Source organism: Chelonia mydas, chromosome 9, assembly GCF_015237465.2.
Source record: "Chelonia mydas isolate rCheMyd1 chromosome 9, rCheMyd1.pri.v2, whole genome shotgun sequence".
NCBI lineage: Eukaryota > Metazoa > Chordata > Testudines > Cheloniidae > Chelonia > Chelonia mydas.
Window position 1 is genome coordinate 46,788,258 of NC_057855.1, and position 19,905 is coordinate 46,808,162.

The 19,905-nt window shown below is 45.0% G+C and overlaps 1 protein-coding gene across 8 annotated transcripts in view; it reads right to left on the reverse strand.

The window, feature by feature from the left end:
* Positions 1 to 8,480: 8,480 nt before the first annotated feature.
* Positions 8,481 to 19,905, reverse strand: part of DGKD (diacylglycerol kinase delta) — an 86,165-nt gene continuing 74,740 nt past the window's right edge. For 7 of the 8 annotated variants that reach the window (XM_043522617.1, XM_043522616.1, XM_037908247.2 and 4 more), the window contains 7 exons: positions 18,077 to 18,228; positions 16,831 to 16,942; positions 16,589 to 16,681; positions 16,082 to 16,201; positions 15,644 to 15,761; positions 14,167 to 14,297; positions 8,481 to 12,937 (listed from right to left, as the gene is read on the reverse strand). In XM_043522617.1, coding sequence (XP_043378552.1) covers positions 12,848 to 12,937; positions 14,167 to 14,297; positions 15,644 to 15,761; positions 16,082 to 16,201; positions 16,589 to 16,681; positions 16,831 to 16,942; positions 18,077 to 18,228 — 816 coding nt within the window. In that variant the 3' untranslated portion in view covers positions 8,481 to 12,847. The remainder of the gene's footprint in view (positions 12,938 to 14,166; positions 14,298 to 15,643; positions 15,762 to 16,081; positions 16,202 to 16,588; positions 16,682 to 16,830; positions 16,943 to 18,076; positions 18,229 to 19,905) is intronic. The other variant, XM_043522615.1, reaches the window with a different exon arrangement.

Here is a 19,905-nt window from a genome sequence, read left to right on the forward strand (position 1 = left end):
ATTTAGGTTAGGTAATTTGAGAGATTGATCTTCTCTCTGGGACCAGGAAAACTGCATGTAACTCTATGTGTTTGTCCCGCTGTCGTATTTCATCTTTCCAATAAAATCTGTATTATAAAACAGTGGAGAGATCCTAAGTATGCAAAAAGGGAAGCAAAACGGTCCCAGATGTGGTCGCACCAGTAGCTGTAATAATAAAATCCTCTGAAAACTGTTCATGTTCAGTTGTGGTTCAAAAGTGGGGAGGAAGGGGCTGATGGCTACAGTGGGAGAGGAGCTTCCAGTCCCCAGGGACCACCAAAGGGAAAGCACTCTGCTGACTCAAGAAGGGATGGAGGAATCCCTAAGATCAGAGTGGGTCTGACCCCAAATCCCAACTCCAAACATCCTTCTGGTATTTGGGGTGATTCAGATCGGGATACAAAAGCCCTGGCCCTGCATTGGATCATGCAGCAGGCCCTTGAACCTGGGCAGAGTTACACTAACTTCACTGGGACTCCAGGCAGGTTTAAGGGTCCATCTGTGTAGCTCTGACTGCAGGATAGGGGGCCAAAGTTTTCAGCTGAGCCTTTCTCTACCTAAAACCAGGATGCCATTAGGGTGCCACCTCTGAGATGCAGAAACCTGGGACATCTGGGATGAGCCTGAGCCGATAACACTGGACAGGTTGCCTGGGACAGCTATGTCCAAAAAGGGACAACCCTGGGAAAACCTGGTCAGGTGGCAAGTCTAGTCAGCGTAGGACTCAAGAAAGAGGGTGCAAAGATAGCCAGGATGGTTAGTACCATTAGATGCATTCAAGGAAGCCTAGACTGTTTAGTTGTAATTTCCATTTTATGGGATACATTTAACATCAAACAATAGCTGCACAAAACCAACAGAGACCACACATACCTGGCAAGGGGCTGAGTTAACCCTGCGGCCAGAACCTTAACCTTTGCATTCCCTGATTTTTCAAAATTTCTGTTGTCCCTAATGGGACACAGTAACAAGTGCAATTGCCTGATCTGACTCCCCTGATGGAAAGATTTCAATGGCCCTGGATCAGCATTGAAAACATTCTGGGCCCTCCTTGTAGTGACAGTTCTAATACTTGACTGTCTTTGTTCATTTGTGCAGCGTCTGGCACGATGGGTTCTGGTCAATGACTGGGGCTTCTAGGTGTTACAATAATACAAACAAAAAACAACAGTGTATCAAGTACCTGTTGGACTACATTACCCAGAAGTTGGGTGGGTCTTTGTTGGAAGAGAAAAGCATGGTAAAAATCAAGGTACCTGTACTACCTTACAAAAAATATGCCAGCTGCATATACTACGTGTACTATTGCATGACCGTAGGGTTTTTTGGTTTTGCGTTTAATTAATCTGATAGTTGAAAAATAGCCCTTTTTTATTTTAACACAACTTATTTGGTGTGGACACCTCTCCAACTGACTGTCATTTTGGTATCTGGGTTTATGATGTTGAATTCAGTATTTCTGCTGTTTGAATTTTGACCATATCCTGTCCATTGATAGTGCAAAGCCAGAAGACAGCCTGCTTAAATGGTCACGTAAAGCATGACCTGGGAAGTGGGGGGAACACTTTGGGTGGGATATTTCAAAGAAGGTTAGAGGCCTAAATCTCATTTAATTTTAGTGGCAGCTGGGTGCACAACCACCATAGTCTCCTATGAAAATACCGGAATGATACAAAGTAACCGCGTTTTAATCACATGGTGTGGCTGGAAGCCATCCTTAGTGGTGACGGGTGGATTAATAAGTAGGGGTTGCTTGCACTTTTTTTCTTTTTTCCAATGTGTAAAGGTGACCTGAAAGGGTTCGTTTCTTTAGAGGGTTTTGGTTGGTTGGCTTTATTTTGGGGGGACCAGAGGGGGAAGGAGGGATAGTAAGAGATTTTTTTTCTGCTTTATGTTAGAAAGTCAGATGCGGTCTGGATTGCAGGAGCCTGTTACAGCTGCAGACCTTGTGAAACAGTAACACCAGCCAAACTGGGAGTGAGGGAAAGGGATTTTTAGTCTGGCTGGTTAAAACTCTTGGGTTTTCTTAACAGTTATTTCATTCCAATGGCTAATTAACATTCAGGACAAACACCCTTATCTCTGGAACCTAAGGCCCTAGCGCTCACAGTAAGCCTCTCCGAGCCTTCCTTGAAGTCGTTGGGTACAACCAGAGAAGAGCAGATTGACATTCCTGTTATTTCTAACATACGGAAACAAATGCTGGTGGTGGGGGGGAACACTAAAAAATTCTATGATTTAGGGTTTGCTTTTTTAAAAAAAAAAAACGTGTGTCATAAAGCAGCAAAACGGGACACAAGCCCATGTTTCGAAAATCCCTTTTGGGTCCCCTCTAAACAGTCTGAGCAGCAATACCTTTCCCTCTCCCATGCTCAACTTTCAGTCTGTCAGCTCTTGGGATGGCGTTTTGCCAGTTCTCCAGCCAGAAGATTGGCCCAGGGCAGAAAAAATTGGAAATTCTAATGTTAAATAAATAAATCAGAAAAACCTTTCAGGCCTCTTCATGAATCCTAGCGACCCAAAAGAGGACTCAAACCAATTCCCCCCATGCCCACCCTTTGCAGGTCACCATAAGGCAGCTTTTCTAGGGTCTGCAGCATGCTGGGTGGGACTGTCCATGCTAATTGTCCCCACAGCAGCTCATCCTACTGGGTCTGAGATAAGAGACCATGTCATTGCCACGTCAGAAAGAGGTGGGGCTTCACTGGGTCCCAAAAAAATAAATTCATTTGATGGCCACTGAATATGCTCAGAAGTGATTTTTCAATGGCTTATAACGGTTATTCACCCAATTTCTCTGAACCTGGTCATGGGTATTCTCCAGAACAAACACTCTTTGCATGCCAAGGTTCACGGTTCAAGGATCAGCCATTTTTGGAGTTGTGTGAAAAACACTGTGGCAGTTAAAAGTTGAAAAAGTGATTTTTTTCAACTGTCCCAGCAAAGTTTTTCCTCGAAGTTTCCATTCAAAAAACAAAAACTTTCAGTTGAGACTATACATGGAGGATTTGGGGTGGGGGAATGTCCAGAAAGTTAAGAGCAAATGAAAACAGAGGCTTATAAATAATACTATTGTATTACTTTAACTACTGTATCAGATTTGTCCACTCAGCAAACAGCAATATAGTACATGGAGCTGGACTAATTGCCTATAGACAGTGCTCTGTGTTACCTTGAAGGAAACCTGCATTTGATTGGTAATCACATGACCCCCAGGAGCTGGAGATTTAAGAAAACACACTAAATATTTCATGATCTGCGATAAAATCATGATGAGTAGGCAACACTGCTCAAGCTCAAGGGCCAGACAGAATGGCTTGAGTCACAAGAAATGATACAGGTGGGCTCCTAAGGGACTATTTTCCTGTCCCTCTTGGTCAGAAGGATGGTTAACTAAAGTTTGAACTCTGAGGATGAGAAGATGATAAAGGGGAATAAAGATATGGAACTTTGGCAGACTGACAGGAAAGAGAGGATCCACAGCAAAAATTAAATAATACTGTAGTGAGAGATCACATTCAGAAGATATTACAAATAGTTAAAGGTATTAGAAATAGACATCACAGAGGAAAACAATCCTGTAAAGTGAAAAGGACTATGGATCATAAGATTTCTCAGCTCAAAACCATCCCCTCACAAAGCTGATCTGCAAAGGCAAATGATGGGTTCGGGCTCTGTTGCATAAAGAGAGCTGAGAGGTTTATTTTCCTTTACACTTCCTTTTCTTTCTGTGCTTTTGCACTAAGAATATCAAGTCTGGTCTTCCCTGGTTTTTCTGGAGGACTCCTGAGAGTTCTCAAAATGTGGCTCAAGAATCTCTCTCAGTCCTTTATGGGAGGGGTAGGGTTCTGAATCTTTACCAAAGACATCTTTTCTGTCTCAGCGTTTCTCACTGTAAGCATGTGGGACTCACCGCTGCAGCGCCTCCTGCTGGTGTCCTGGGAATTAGCTCTACTTCCAGCCTTGGAGAGCCCTCTGCAGGCCAGTGTCCCACTTACCCCGGGCCCCCGTGTCCCTCCCGGACCCGGTGCCCCTTGTACACCAGGGTGCTGCCCCCTGGCAGTAACCCCTCACTTGCAGGGTCTCCCCTCCCCGGGGAACCGCTACCCCCTATCCCTACCTCGCCTCAGTCGTCGGCTACTGCCAGTCACCAGCTAGCCCCCGTGCCCTGGGGCAGACTGCAGTATAAGTCACTCATCACAGGCAAGGTTGGGTTTGTACCTGCTGCCTCTGGCTAACCTTGGGCTGTCCCCTGCAACCCCAGTACCTGTTGGGCCTAATACTGGCCGCAGCCTGGGGATTCCTGGCTGGAGCTCCCCAGCTCCTCAGGCCCTTCCCCAGCCCTGCTCCAATCTAGGTACTCTACTTAAGTCCCTGCGGCCAGGTCCCTCCCTCTCAGAAGCTACAGAGAGTCTTTCGCCTTTTACTAAAGATTTCCCTGGAGAGCCCCTTTATAGGGTCAGCTGAGACTGTTTGGGGCGTGGCCACAGCTGAGGCTGCCTCCCAATCAGCCCAGCCTAAGGCTCCCAGCCCCCTCTCTCCAAGGGCTGGCTTTTAACCCCTTTGGACCTGGAGTGGGTGACCACCCCGCTACACTCAGGGACTTGAGTAAAAAAAAAAAAGTTCAACAGTCTAAGAATCCCTTTCCCCCTCAATCAGGTTTCACTTGCATGATTCTTCTTGGTATCCTGTGTTCTAGTCATCTTGTCTTAGGAGGTAAAGGGTAATAATAATGGCTCGTTCTTATTTAGCACTTTCCATCAGCATATCTCAAAGTGTTTTACATGAGATGTCAATGTCATTATCCCCATTTTACAGATGGGGAAACTGAGAGAAAGTGACTTGCCTAAGGTCACTTAGCGGGCCAGAGGCAGAGCAGGAGTAGAACCCAGTTCTCCTGAGTCCCAGTCCAGTACTTGTAAACAAGACCTGAATTTGCAATGTACAACAAACCCCACAGCCCTCTCAGGGCTTCTTTACCCATGATCAAGCAAAAGGCACAAACATCTTTCCCCTCACAGGTTACTTTTACAAGTCAAGTGCTGATAAAGCTCATACAGGAGCAGAGCAGCATGTCCACAGGGTCCTACGACTGCCCCTTCAGAGAATGTACCTAGTAGGGAGGCAGGGCAGAAATTGTTCATTCTCTTGTGGCTGAGAACTCAAGCACGTCATGGCTTTGATCCTAGCACTCATGTTCATACCAGAAGAAGAGCATTTAGATGCTGTGCAGGGAGTAAGTTGGTTATATGACACTCCAGTCCCAGCCTCACACTCAGTTGATTCATGGATATTTGTTCTACAAGGCTGTAGCTGCTGATAGATATTAACAAGTGCACAGAACTAAGAGACTAATAGCCACACCACCAATACTTAGCTATCCACTCCAACCTGACTCATCCCCTCACAAGACTGGTCATCCATCGTATGGACCCACTGCTAAAAACCACCACCAGATTCCCCTGACAAACCACCCCCTCTTTCTCTTCCTGCCACTTGAGGAAAATGCTGAGTCATGCAGTATGTCCTGAGTCAGCCAATATGGGTTCCCTGCTGTCTTTCCCCCCACCATTGTGATGGAATGCCCATGCCACGCAAGGCCCAACAGCTTAAATTAGGCCAATTAACCTATAGGCTGCACCTGGAGGAATGCCAGGGCATGCTATGGCCTAACTGGCAGATGAAGTTGAGCTGAGAGAGGAGTTGGGCTGGGTTTATAAAGCTAGGAAGCTGGCGCCAGGAAAGGGCTGCAGAGAAATAGTCTGCAGTCACTCCCTGGGAGGAGGGAAGTTTGAGCGAGTACATCAGGGGAACAGGGACTAGAAGCTGTAAGAAGTAGTCCAGGGAAGAAGCAACAGGGAAAGCAGACCACAGTTGCCAGTTATAGGGTCCCGGACTGGAACCTGGAGTAGTGGGTGGGCCTGAGGTTCCCCTGCTGGCCACTGGGTCATCAGGGCGGTGCTGGAGAAGGCTGCCTGAGACTGTTGGTGCGGAAGCGCTTGGATACCCCGGAAAGGGGCACTGCTTAGTGACCTGGCCAGAGGACTGAGTCACAAAGAGGCAGCAGCAGCTCCTGGGGTGAGAGAGGGGCTGCAGACTGGGAGAGACAGAGATATGGGGTGCAATCAACAGAATGAGTGTTGGCCTCACAGAGCGAATCCCTAGAACAGTGAGGAGGTGCTGTCCAGTGGTAAGTAGTGCACCCAATCACACACATGTAGATATGTCTCCCATCTGCCCACTCGTTGTGGGGATAGTAATAGTTACCTACCTTGCAGGCTGCTTAGGAAGTTTGTAAATCTTTTGAACTCTTCCACTGAAGCTGCTAGAGAAATGCAATGTATAATTACAATGGGGAAAACACACCATGCCAACTCACTAATGTAACTGCTGTTATCAGCACTGCCTCCATCTGCCCACTCGGGAATGAAGGCCTCAAGCCTTTCTACTGGAGCTGCCGCTAAGACATGGGTGCCTGGCTACACAATACACCAGCGGACACTGCCCACAGCAGATGCCTTTCTCATAGAAGAGTACCCTTCTGAGTGCTGGGATGTGGGGAGCCACTTCCCTTCCCTCAGTCACTTCTGGTGCCCTCTAAACCAGTCTGCTTCCAATGCTGCCAACACTGCAGGGTGAAGAAGGATCTCCAGGGCTTTCCCTCTCCCCATTTTTCACACCAAGTGAGAGAGAAGGTGTGTGGGATGAGGAGACGTGGGTAGAGATGATTGAATGACAGAAAACCCATTGTTGCTTCAGAACATTAAGGACCTTCCCCAGTTCACACTGAAGAGATCCGCTGGGCCATGTTCAGCCACATCAGTGGAGTCAGAACAGTGCTGAAAGTGGCCCATTATCCCTGATGTGACCACGGCTGCACATGGCAGAGATTTGGATATAAAGCTTCTGCAATCCAAAGTAAGAGATGAACTAACCTAAAAATGTGTTTGTCTTAATAGTTTAGCTAAGTGGTAACTCATCTGGTTCGTCTCTGCTGGTGTTTGTTGTCTTTGATAGCTCTTTCTATAGCACTATTTACTGCACAGTGACCTAGACTCAGACCTGGGGTAAGTGGTGCATCTCCACTGAAGAGAATGGCTCTTAGGATGCTATTCTGATCTGGGGGTAAGTGGGTGCATATTTATATTAAAATCTTTGTTTTCTTTCCTGTTGTTAAGACTTTGGAGGTTAGTGGATGGAATACAATGTAATGTGGTGGCTAACCATTTCTATCTAGCACAAGGGCTACACAACTGCTAGGATTTCTAACATCCCCAATGCATTAAAATTATTCCTCCTTTTCAGTGGAAGGGCTCCAGCAACTTTCATCACTCTGTAATTCTTGCATGTGAAGCTCTGTTTTCCATCTGAAAATATTCATAATTTATTCAAACAAATATTACTGCGTTTCCACTTACTTTGAAATGTTGTTAAACTGTAAGAACTGTGCCCTGAGGTCAGGAATAACTTGTTGCAAGGTTCTTAGTCTTACAAACGCATTGATCGTTATCTGATTACACAGTTAGAAGGAGAATGGAGTTAGAATGTGGCCTATGGCATTTCTCACTCAAATCCCTCTAAACTTTTAGGTTTGAAGTTTACAGATTCACTGTTTACTTTTGATTGCAACTGACTTCTACATTTCCTGGGAAGAGAGTATATTACTTCCTTTACAAATACATTTTCACTTATCTCCTGAGTCTAGAAACTGTGTCCGTAACATGCTGATGATCCAGGAGCCTGTGAGATCAAGTTTGGAGATAAGAGTTACAACAGCAGCTAAGAATTCAAAAAATTTGATGCAGAGGGATACTAGATCACAGGAGGGAAATAACCTCTCATGTTTAGGAAGGTGTTGGAATTTCTCTTAGTCACTAAAAAAAATACAGCTGGCACTTGAAAGGGTACCTAAATTCCTCTCAAATCCCCAAGGGGGTCTATGCCCATTCTAGCAGTGGGTCTTATATAGGGTGACCAGATAGCAAGTGTGAAAAATCGGGACGGGGGTAGGGGGTAATTGGCACCCATATAAGAAAAAGCCCCAAATATTGGGACATCTGGTCACCCTAGTCTTATACGCATGGAAACTATGCAGTAGCATTTGCAGTGTTAGAACCAATGCATTTGAAATATTTTTTTCCTCTTTACACTTCTGGCTATAGAAACTTGTCTAATAAAGTTCAAATAAATACTTCCTCCTGCACACATTGATTAAGCCAGTGTGATGAGGAACAGCTATAAATTAATGTACACCAATCAGAGCTATGATCTCTTCACTTCCTTGATAATAACACCCCCACTCCCTCCCACCGCACCCCAGAAGCAGCTTTGAACCTCTGAGCTTTTGATGCTATTCAGGATAAAATCATCGTCCCAAAGCAGAGCTTCTTGTTGGGAAAGAGGCAATAAGTGGATGTTGTAGCCCACTTGCAAGATGAAGATAATAACAGAGAATTCTCTTCCGGAAGATCAGAAACAGGTTAGCTTTATATACAAGAACAACTTATTTACAACAATCAACAGCAAACTATGTACATAAAATACAAGAGGCGTTTCCATGGCAATCACTGTATAAATTACGATAATAAATAGGAGGGGAGCAGATCCCATTCTTAAGGCACAAAACCTTCTTTCCAAAACTGTACAGGGATCCAGGTGCTTCCCTATGTTTTTGACAGGATCACAGGAATGGTGTGGACACCCCTGAGGAATAACAGTTGGTAGGCAGCGATACGGACACGTGATTACTGCTGACAGCCTTATAAACAATATTATTTTTCATCTTTCTTTTTTACAGTACACGTTTCTGAAGATACAAATTTTTTTTGTGTAAACAGTCTTTCACTTTATCACACAGCTCATATATGCATCTTTAAATAATACTAAAATAACAAGAGAAGCTTTGAATAGGAGTCGGGAGCAGTCCAAGGAATTCTGGGACTAAGCGGCTCTGTACAGTCCGTGAGGTTCCTAGCTGCAGAGGCGCTTTTCTAGAGATGGGATCCCTCTACTTAAATCTATACTGACCAAGTCTTCATGGTCTGACAGAACACAAGTCTCCACTAGAGCTAAACAGAATAAATAACACACTGCACCTACACTGAACAGCTGGCACATGCTGTTCTTGGTCAAACGCTTATAATCTAAGCACTGTAAAGGAACTCCAGCAAAACAGGTAAGACCATGTTATAAATTAAACCCCTTCCCTCCCCGAGGAGGCCCACACTAGGACATTCCTGATCAGCTCGTGGGCAAATCTTGTTCTAACTCATACTGCATGCAACCTCAAAAACTGAATGGGGCTGAATAGGGTGACAGGGCAGGATCTGCCACCAAGGAGTAAATTTCCACTGCAATGTCTGGTAAACGAGGCACTGAACTTCCATTATTGGTAACAGAAACCACATGCCCAATTTGCCACAGTAAAACACTGCTCCTCCCCTCCTAAATCATTGCCAGGAGAGTGGACTGACGAGGCAGAAGGTGACCTGAGGCCTTGACACTAGTAGCATTTTAATTACAAGACCGAACTTGTACAAGAGACCTGTGAAGTTCTAACTTCTCCCAAGTGGGTGTTTTGCTTGACAGGGCAGGAGAGTTTTGTTTTTGGCAAGCAGCAGTGACATTTTTTTCAGTCTCGTTTTCCTGAGTTGTCCAAGCCATTTTCTCTCCCACAGAAAAGCTTATCAGATACCAGAGGGACAACTCTGAATAGGTAAGCTAGAACCTCAGTCTGATCATCAAAGGTATGGAGACATCTTTCACTGATGTTTGACACCAGTGCTCCCATTTTAGACCAAGGCCCTGAGCTATAGAGAGATGGCATTACTCCCAGTGGAACTGTGGTACACCCTCTCTTTAGATATGTACCTCATGCACAGCCAAAGGCACTCGGGTTAAATATAAGATCCCATTCTCTAATTCTCAAAAGGAGGCAGAATGTGTGTCTCCATCCCCATGGGATGCTCCTGGAGGATATCTAATGCAATGGAGAGTGACATTGCTATAAGCGTATTTGGAAAATTCACCAATGAAAAGAAATATATTGGGGTACACAGAGGGAAATAAAGAGTGCAGAGTTTAACTCCTTGACTAAATGGACACATTGCCAAAAGCAGATAAACCAGTGACCTTCAGTACTCCTAGGATAAGATGTAGTTCTAAGTAGTATGTTTGGACAGGAGGGGACCTGCTAGGATCTCACCATCAGTGTGATTAGGAAAAAAAAAATAGAGGAACTGTTCCTATTGAGGCAAGAACTGAATCCATCCTGAACTAAGTAATGCAAGCATGGTAAGCACACACTGTTCTTCTAACCATGAGACATCTTAAAGAAGCATAGTCAGCACGAATTTTAAAGAAGCATAGCTAGCAAGAATTGTGGTTCTTTCACAATCTGAGCAAAAAGAGAGAAATCCCCTCTTTCTTTGCTGCATCTTCCTCCAGAATTATCACATGGTACTTCTCTTCCCTGCGGTGTTCTCCTACCTGTGTATACACTACTACCAACACACACACTCTTGCAAATACCATGAAGCAGGTGCTACTTGGTTGTCATCAGTAAGAATGAAAAAGTGCAGCAATATTCTTCATTATGTCCCACGGCTCCGCTTACCAGTGGGTTTTCCTAACACTCACACAGGCCTTGATCAGCGTCCAAACAAGCAAATGAAAGCAGCTGGAAGAGAACTTTGGGAAATAAAATTGTCTATGATTCTTACTTGTTCAATACATTAGGGGATCCAATGCAGTAAGAGGGCTTTGTACTAATAAAGAAAAAAAAATCACTGTGGAAAGGGATGCTAGTGAAGAGTAAGGAGGGAAAAGCTCTTGGAGCAGAGCTGCAAAATTTCTTCTCTCTGCTCCCTCACTACAATGGTTTATATCAGGTGTTTTGCTATGGGAATCAAGCAGGTGTAGCCTTCTCTCCACTCTGCATAAGCAAACCTCAATGTCCTCTGTTCGAAACGGAGATGTGTAGGGAGACAAGAACTGGAGAGAAAACAAGACCATACACTCAAGGCCCAAATAACCCTTGGGGTAATTCTCTTGAATTCAAAGGAGTTGGCACGAGGGCTGAAATTGGCTCATAGTCTCCCATCACATAAAACATCATGTCTGACACCGCAGGTTCAGTTAACTATATGGCGCTAAGGCAGTTTTAAAAAAAGCCTTATGAAGAACAGGAAAAATAAGTTGCCCTCAGAAATTAAATTGTGTGTCACTGTGTATGTGCTCATTTCCCTGCCTACAGGCAGGGTCAGCCAAGTGCCATTCGTTTAAAAAAATAAACACATACAAGAGATGTAATGAAAAAGTCCTCCCCTTTTTCCAGCTTTTTGGTGTTAACTGCCAGCAAGCCCTCTCCCCAGTGATAATCACATCAACTGAACTAGGTCTGCTGGGCTTTGGGCTTCGCCAGTCACTTGACAGAGGTTAGTCAATAAAACAGAAATCTGGAAGCAGTCTATAACCTCTGATTCAGAAGTGCTAATTTTCCCATCTTCCACATGCTGGCATTAGAGGCTAGTTGCCAAAGGGGCATCACTTTTCAACATGATACTCCTCTGCCATGTAACACTAACCCCAGATGCTTCTACAAAATCCCTCAATGTTCCAAGGCACATGGCTCTCTTAGTAGCAGGTACAGTACCATGAAGAGTAAGTGACCCTGTTTCCTTTGGCATCCGCCAGCACTGTTGTGAGGGAACAAGGCAGCTTGAGAGAGACCAGGGAGGGAACAGCAACACAAAGACTTAAATAGGGGAAAAGATGTAAGTTTCAATGATAGCTTCATAGCCTTCAAGAGAGGGGAGTGTTTTTTGCCCTTGGATATAAATTAAAGCCACAGGTCCATTCACTTGTGGCCATGGAAGTGGCACTGACCTGAAAAGAAGCCATTCCTAACTGGCTCCAATCTGGTGCCTGACATGCTGCTCCCCTAACAAGGTAGGTTGAATTATTTCTGTATCCCATTTGGCTAATTTACCCCTCCTGCCCTGAGTGGCTCTTCCCCCCAAGTCTCCTAAAGATGAATCCTGAATGGGTGATTTAATAAGTGAACTGCCTGTACTATTTTTGCTCTATTGTCAAGGGATAAGGGGCTAGCCAGAGAATGTCCTCTGTGACCGGCTGGAATTTTCACCTAACTGCAATGGCTGTGAATTTGGCTGCACCACCATGATTGGCTGAAGAAGAATGACAGACACAGGCCTACGGTGAGACTGTAGGCTGGTGCAAAAGGCTGTAACCACATGCATTGTTTGTTGCAAGGCATAAGTGACACAGAGAGAATCACTGCAAGGGAAGACTTGCACTGGCTTTGAGCTTCTCTTGCAGGTCACATGCAATTGAAGGATGTATCCAGAAGGGGGCTCCACTAGGTCAAAAGGACAAGCGTTGCCCCATTTGAGCATTATCAGATACAGCTGTCACATACAGACCAGTGGGAGTCTCGGATCTGAAAAGACTATGACTGGCCAATACATCTTTTGCCCTGAATAATTCCAATATGATGAAATCACACACTAAAGGTAGCTGTGTTGCAATTGTCAGTTGTCCTGCATTGTCACCAGAACTAAGACTTTCCATGTCAAAGGACAGGGTTCTTCAAATGGCTGATGAGTTCTCTTCTGGGAGGCTCCACCCCCATCAACAGATAAGGTGCCTCTTGCTGGATGCAACTGTACCCCACTTGAAAAAAGGTAGCACCATGACTGGCTGATATGAACTCTGAACAGCAACAGTTTTGAGCATAGCTGCTCTGGGAGGTGAATGCTGTGCAGAAGTTAGGGGGAATGGTAGACACAGGCTGTGAAAACAGAGGCTAAACCTCGCTGACAAGAGTATTCCGGCTCAGCTCCTTGATCCCGTGTAATATCCTCTTCATGTGACCCACTTTGGTCACTCCCAGGTCCTGGAAGAAAAGAGGAAAACACATCTAAGATCACACAAAAAAAAAAAGCTAGACAGCCAATCAACAGTTACGAACTAATCAGTCGATCATGAAAAAGAGAAGGAAACCATACAGAAAGATTACAAACCTTACAGTCATATGAATGCTTAAACCAAGCATTGAATGCCTACCAGAGCAAGACAAAGTAACCAACAATCACAGAACTGGAATAAAGCCGGGACTAGCTACAACTGCAAACCACGTAGCCAGCCGCAGATGCAAAGTACATGGCTAGCCAGGAGATCAAACCATGTGCAGAAAGGACTATATATATCCCAGGGAACTAAGTCAGCAGCCAGCCACAAAACACATAGGTAAAGAACACAACTAGGCACAGATCACACAGAATAACTATAGGAACACTCAGATACCATGCACAGAAATCACAGAAAATAGTTAGAGATCATGCACAGGAGTCATATTATCACTCGTATATCACATTAATCACTGTACGCACAGAACACAAGGCAAGTCATAAATTAAAATACTATGGACATTCATTTATCACACACAACTCATGGGCCACAAATACTCTTGTATCACATGCAAGTCACATAATCAGTCACCGATCTTCATAACTTCCCTTCCCAGAAAAAGCTTCTTCTGATGATGGGAGAAGCGCTGTGAAGTTTTGCAGAGTGGGTCTGCGGTACTGTTTTCTCTTCTCTAAGGATATGACTGGCTATTCAACAAGCAATATAAGTAACAAGTCTCTGTCCAACTGTCTCATCTAAGACTATGATTGTTTCTTTTTAAAAGCAAATGCAATGATCTGCAGGCCCTCAAATATAGCCACACACTCAACTCCAACTAGCCCAAATCATGACTGATTCTGTAAAGGAGTGAGAGTGAGCTGAACATTGAAATCCTTCTGCTCCACAGTGCTTCAAAATAAAGAGATTCTCAACAACGACGACTAGTTTGGGTGTTGGATTGGACCACAACTTTAGGAAACTGGGAAAGAGTTGGACTGTTGGCCTATGGGCTAATGGCTGACTATTTATGCTAGCTTCCTACTATACATTTTAATTAGGTGACCTGAGAAGAGAGTAAAATGAGGCCATGATGAACCCATTCATCTAGCCAAGCCACGGGGAATGGACGGTATGCAGGCCATTTCCAAGCACATTCAGCACAGAAGGCCATGCAGATGCAGCTGGCTATTTCTGATGAGCTGATCTTGAAAGTACCTTGAGGTCCCGCCGTTCGAGATGCAGGAGCTCAGAGCCCCGGACGTCATGCCGGATGAAGATATCCTTATACTCACAAAGACTGAGATGCTCAAGCCAGGCCGCAACCTCCTCCGTTCCCCAGAGGTGAACTGTCGGAGATGGAAAAGCAGGAGTGCATTGAGTACCCAGAAGCCCAGGGGAAAGAGAGAGTGAGAAAGAACACCAACAGTATCCAAAACCAAAAGGAAAGCCAAGGGAGAACGTCAAGCAGGACCACAACCCCAAATGAGGGAGAGGAGGACTGACAACAGGAGCTATAATCCCAAACAAAGAAGGAGGTCAGATTAAAATCAGAGCCATTCTCTTAAGAAGAGACTAGATGCAATGAACCATGGGGGTCTGTTTATGTCCATGTCCAGTCACTACCTTGCTATGACTGAAACTTTACCACCATGTCTAATAAGAAACTCAATTTCCCTCCGTTTAAAAAACAAAACAGCCATGCAAAATGTTTAGGAGAGAATCAGACGCAGGTTAACTTTCTATTGTTCTTTTTGAGTAAACAGTGCATACTGGCACTTACATTACATAGGTTCCTTCTACATTCACGGCTCATCAAGTGCTTTCTAGACAAGATGGTAAAATCTCCCTCTAATGTGGGAGGGAGGACTGGCAATGAACACAGGGGGACCTCCAGCTTCCAGACTAGTCTCTAAATACGAGAAAGAAAAGTCCCCACGATCCCAGCGGAAAGAGAGGTCATGGAGGAAAGAGTGACAAGACCCACAATTCCATGGGAGAGGACAATATCCACAGGACAAATAGTACTCCCAAATTTTAGTGGTAGAGAGTTTTCATAGGTAGAATATAAACCAAAAATCAACTAACACAATTGGAGAGAAAGTGTTCTGATACCAGTCAATTTGTTGATTTTGTGGGCCAGTTTTTATCATACTGACCAATAGGATTAGAGGTCAAGGTGCACCAGTGGTGATGCAGGATCCCCAGCCAATTAGACATGAGGCTTGATTAAACCCTGGGGGCGAATCAATAAGAGAAACATCATTAACCACATCAGGGAGCATCAGCAGTGGGAGGATTGGAGTTACGCGGACTTGGGCCCCACAGTCATTTTGATTGCTAAAAGCCGAAGACCCTCAAGTCCACTCCCGCAGCCCTCCCAAAACATTCCAGAGAACAGTCCAAGTCTTGGTAGACCTCTTCGGAGGGTGCCATCAGTTAGTCTTTGGGAATATCCGCTCAGTGCAGGGTGTTATGTTCAGAGAGAGCGCACAGAAAAAAAGCTACTTTGCTAAGTGAAAAAGAAACACACTAAACAGAATGTGAGTGTAATGTGTGAGTAAAAATACATGAAAGGAAAAACAGAGGAAAGAGAAAGACACAAAATGGAGACACAGGCAGAGGAAGGGAAGAGTGTGTGTGCACAAACAGGAGATGTAGGGGCACACAGAGTGAATACACAGCCAGTTGGTACCAGGCAGTCCCATGCTGCTACGAGTCTCCTTATTCTTGTTGTTTTTCTCCTTTTTAAACTTGGTCACCAGCCGAAATTTGCCACTGCGGCTGCGTTTGGAATAATCCAGCATCTGGTTCTGCAGAAACACACAGGGAAGTCAATGAAACTTATGTCTCAAATCCATACCATCTGAATGAACCTAGCACCTAGTTCAGCTCAGTCCTTGTAGAGAGGAAAGAGCTTCCAATCTCATGGTCAGGAAGGGGAAGAAAAATGGTCAGCTCCATGTCAACCCAGGGACCTCTGGCAGTAACTTCATGGAGTTTTCTCCTGAACTGATTCTGTCTCACACCTGTGACCTACCCACAGGAAGTCACTGAAGCAAGATGAGCAAAGCTAACTAACGAGGACAGCACCTAGGGAAACTGTTTTGCTCCTGTGTTTGAGAGTTATTACCTCTTCATCGCTGGGCTCCATGAGTTGCCATAGCCAAGGGATGTCTGCTAGCTTCCTCAGCTGAAGGTCCATGTCTGTCAGGGCTGCTAGGAGCTGCTCCTTCTGTGGAGGATCCAGCTGCTGCATCAGAGACAGAGCCAAAGGCAAACAGCATTCAGAACCACAAAGTGGAATGCAGAGCATGTTATCTCCTTCAAGATATTTTTAAAGAAACCACATATCAAGACATTCCCTTCTAGACCATATTAAGTTTCCTCCCTCTCAAGGAACCAGAGCTCAGAGCTAACCAGCCTGATCTTGTTATATAATGCATAACGTTACCAAACGATGGAGGCAATGGATGGCACAATTTGTTTAAATCCCCCTGGTGAAGTTTGCACTGACTTGTTACAAAGCCAAAAGAGTCCAGAGGCCAGCAAGATCTTGTCTTCATGCCATGGCCACAGTAAGAGAACAGAGTGAGGGAAAATACCTCCAAGCCATTCCCTCCTGTTTATCCCTCCTTACCAGTGCCATCTTGCCAGCCAGCAGAAGCTCTGTCTCACTATGCAGGGCTTTAACATTATTCACCATCTCTACAACCAGGCTGCAGTTCAGACCCTGTGGCAACAACAAACATGTGTAAGGGCCAGAAAACTCAGCAGTCAAATGGCTAGAGGGAAAGGCGTCTCAGAGAAGCAAACAAGAACAAAGCAGAAAACAGTCACAAAATTGTGGCAAAGCTTAAGAAACAAGCTGCCGAGCAGTACCTCTGTCGATTTGGATTTGGCATATACTTTGTCCATAGATTTGGAGCTGGCATTGACTGCATGAGCAAGTTCCTGTTCCATGTCTTGATAGGACTGGGCTATTTCCCGAATGCTGTGGAGAGAAACACAGACCATGTCAGCTGATCCTCATTCTTTTCTATTCCAATGCCATTCTGGGTGCTGAGGCTATGGACATAGCAGCATGGCAGTGCTCGTGTAGGTAATCTGAACTCTGGCAGATCAGTTCCCATCCAGGTGATCTGCCATGGATAGGGCAAGGCAAACGAGGCATCCCTTTTATATGATCTTATAAAAGTAGCACAAGTCTAACCCTGGCACGTTTTACCAAATCATAAGCAAGAAAGAGCAGCCCAAGGACAGCTGAGCTGATTGCAATACCTGTACTTGTATGTCTAAAGGGATTTTTGAAAGAATACACTAATTTATACGCTTTGGCACTAAATTGTGCCTGAAAATGAATATACACATGCAATTACTTACACCAATGCAGGGCATGTGCACACAACTCCACATGTGCACGTTCTTTTTTGCAAAGCACAACTCAGGGCTAGAGTTTAAAATATGGCCCTATACTACACGTAGGCTGTGATTTTAGCAGCAGCTATGCACATGGTAGTTCACAGAAGACTTCTGTGGTGTTCCACTCTGTGCATTTTCTCTTAAATGCTAATATCAGTGAGCAGGACACCTGCAAAAAGAGTGCAAGTGTGCGTATTGGTGTGAAAGTCCTCTTTCACCAATCTCTGCTGTGGCTCTGGGTTAAAGGTCCCCAGCAAGTCTGGCTTCTTCCCTGAGAAGCAGCTGTTTCATTTCTGACAAATTCACTGGCAACATCTAGGGCTAGAACAACAGATGAACCTAAGTCCCCACGTTCTTTAATAATACAAAATTAACCTCAGCCTGAAAGAAAGAACAAAGGGAGCTGTGCTTGTTTGTGCCAGGACTGAATTTGGTCCACAGTGACTGAAAAAACTTCACTTTGTAGATTTAAATTCTGGTGCAGCTACGGTAATGCAGTGAGCGGATGAAATTATACATTGCTCTAGGCTATTCCCAAGGATACAGACAGCACTGCAGGTGATCAGACAAGACAGACAGCTCTGGAAGGAAAGGGAGTGTGACAACGAGCACCACACTCAGAAGCCAGGAGGGGGCCTCATGAGCCCAGAGGAACAAGATGCCAGAGTAGGGCTGTGAGCCCCAGGAAAAGAGAAGCGGGTCTCACCTATGAATCAGAGCTCCTGCTGCTTGACCAAACTGGTTAATCTGGGTGGACTCTTCTTCAGACATGATCTCCGGGTGCAGGGAGAAAGAGGAGGGCCGGGGCAACTCACACTTCTGTTTATCTTCCCAGGACTTTAGGGTGCTCTCAAATGCCTACAAACAAGGAAAATGCACACAAAACTACCTTGCAAATCTCCCAGAGAAAGCATTTCAACATTTACTCCACCAGTCTTCCCACAGGGCCTGCGTGTGCTTGTATTACAGGCAGGGCTGGCAGCACCACCAATTAATGAAGGTTGCTTGACACACCCCGTTATAAGACCCTTCTGTTTTCAGTTGCTTACAACTGTGACAAACATTTGGGCTGAAATTTCCCATGCTGGACGTTTGACTCAGGCTCATTACTTTTTTTTCTGTGTTGGAAAATTTCAGTCCAAACAGTTCAGATGTTCCTGAGAATGAGTTTAGGGGAAAATGGCATTGTTTTGGCAATGTCAAAAAATTGTGGTCACCTTTTCTTGGAGAAGCTTTAGCATCCTCATGCTTTGGAGCAGGGACTTGAAATTTGGCAATGGGTGGCCTTTATGTAAGGAACGGATATTTGGCTTTCCCCATGAAAATCCACACAGATCTGGCCAAGTTATAAGCCTTTTAAAAACTGCAGTTCGCACATGCTCAGTAGAAACTTGCTAGAGCTTGACAGGTGAAGTCCTTGAAGATTCCATCCATGCTGGGCATACTCCAACTTGGGGCTGAGCAGGGCTTTCCCTGGGGCCAGGCATCAGAATGGAGAGCAGGGAGTGACCCCACCCTTGCTGGCAAGGCAGCATGGAAAAATGCTAAAAATGTGGAGCTAGAACATGACCTCAGGGGGTAGGGTATTGAGGGGGGCTAGGGTGGAGGCTGGAGACAGGTCTGGGACAGGTTGGAGGCGATTGGGCAGAAGGGATCAAGGTCAGGAGAATGAGCAGAAGAGTCAGGGCCCACTAGAATACACTCCCATCCAGAGCCTGGAATGGAATCCAAGATGGAGTCTCACCGTTTCTCTGCTGTCAACTAATATCTATGAAACCCACTACCAAACTGTCTGTCCATCTCCCTCTCGTGCTGGTCCATACAGAGGATGACAACCTACTATTGCTATCAGTTACTCTGTTAGCTCAAATGGCAGAGGTCTAGGTGATGAATCTGAAGTTTCCAACCCTGCTGATGACCCATGTAGGTGTCAAATACTAGAACTGTTTTTTTTTTAAAAAAAAAACAAACCAGGAAATTACACACACAAAACTATGTTAAAAGAACATGAAAAGTCAAGCATTCAGAAGTTAGAATTAAGGTTGCCTGTACCCCTTTAGTTTGCCCTCCCTTGTGTATATGTATTATGATACAGCCTTTAATTACATGATCACATACTAATTTTCCACAGGACCATTTCTCTGCTTCATTCAGTGCACAGGATGGGCCTCCTCTGGGAATGACGCAGGATTGTGTAGAAAAGAAGACTTTGTCTGTAGGCCCCCTACTTCATTTGTTGCAGAAGTTGGAAGGTGCGTACAGAATGAAACAGGGGACTGCAGGAAGAGAAAGGACAGTTTCACCATTAAGGGAGCTGAATGTCACTCTGGAGAACTGGATTATAGCCCTGTCTTTGCCACAGAGTTCTTAGCTGATGCTGGGCAACTCACTTAAACAAAACTTTTCATAGATGACCACTAACTGTGTTCTCCTCATTTTCTGAGTGACCAACTTGGTACCTTGGAGTCTGCTTTGCAGAAGGGTTGAGCACACAGAACTGCAACTGAAGCCAGTGGGAACAGGGCTTTGAGCATA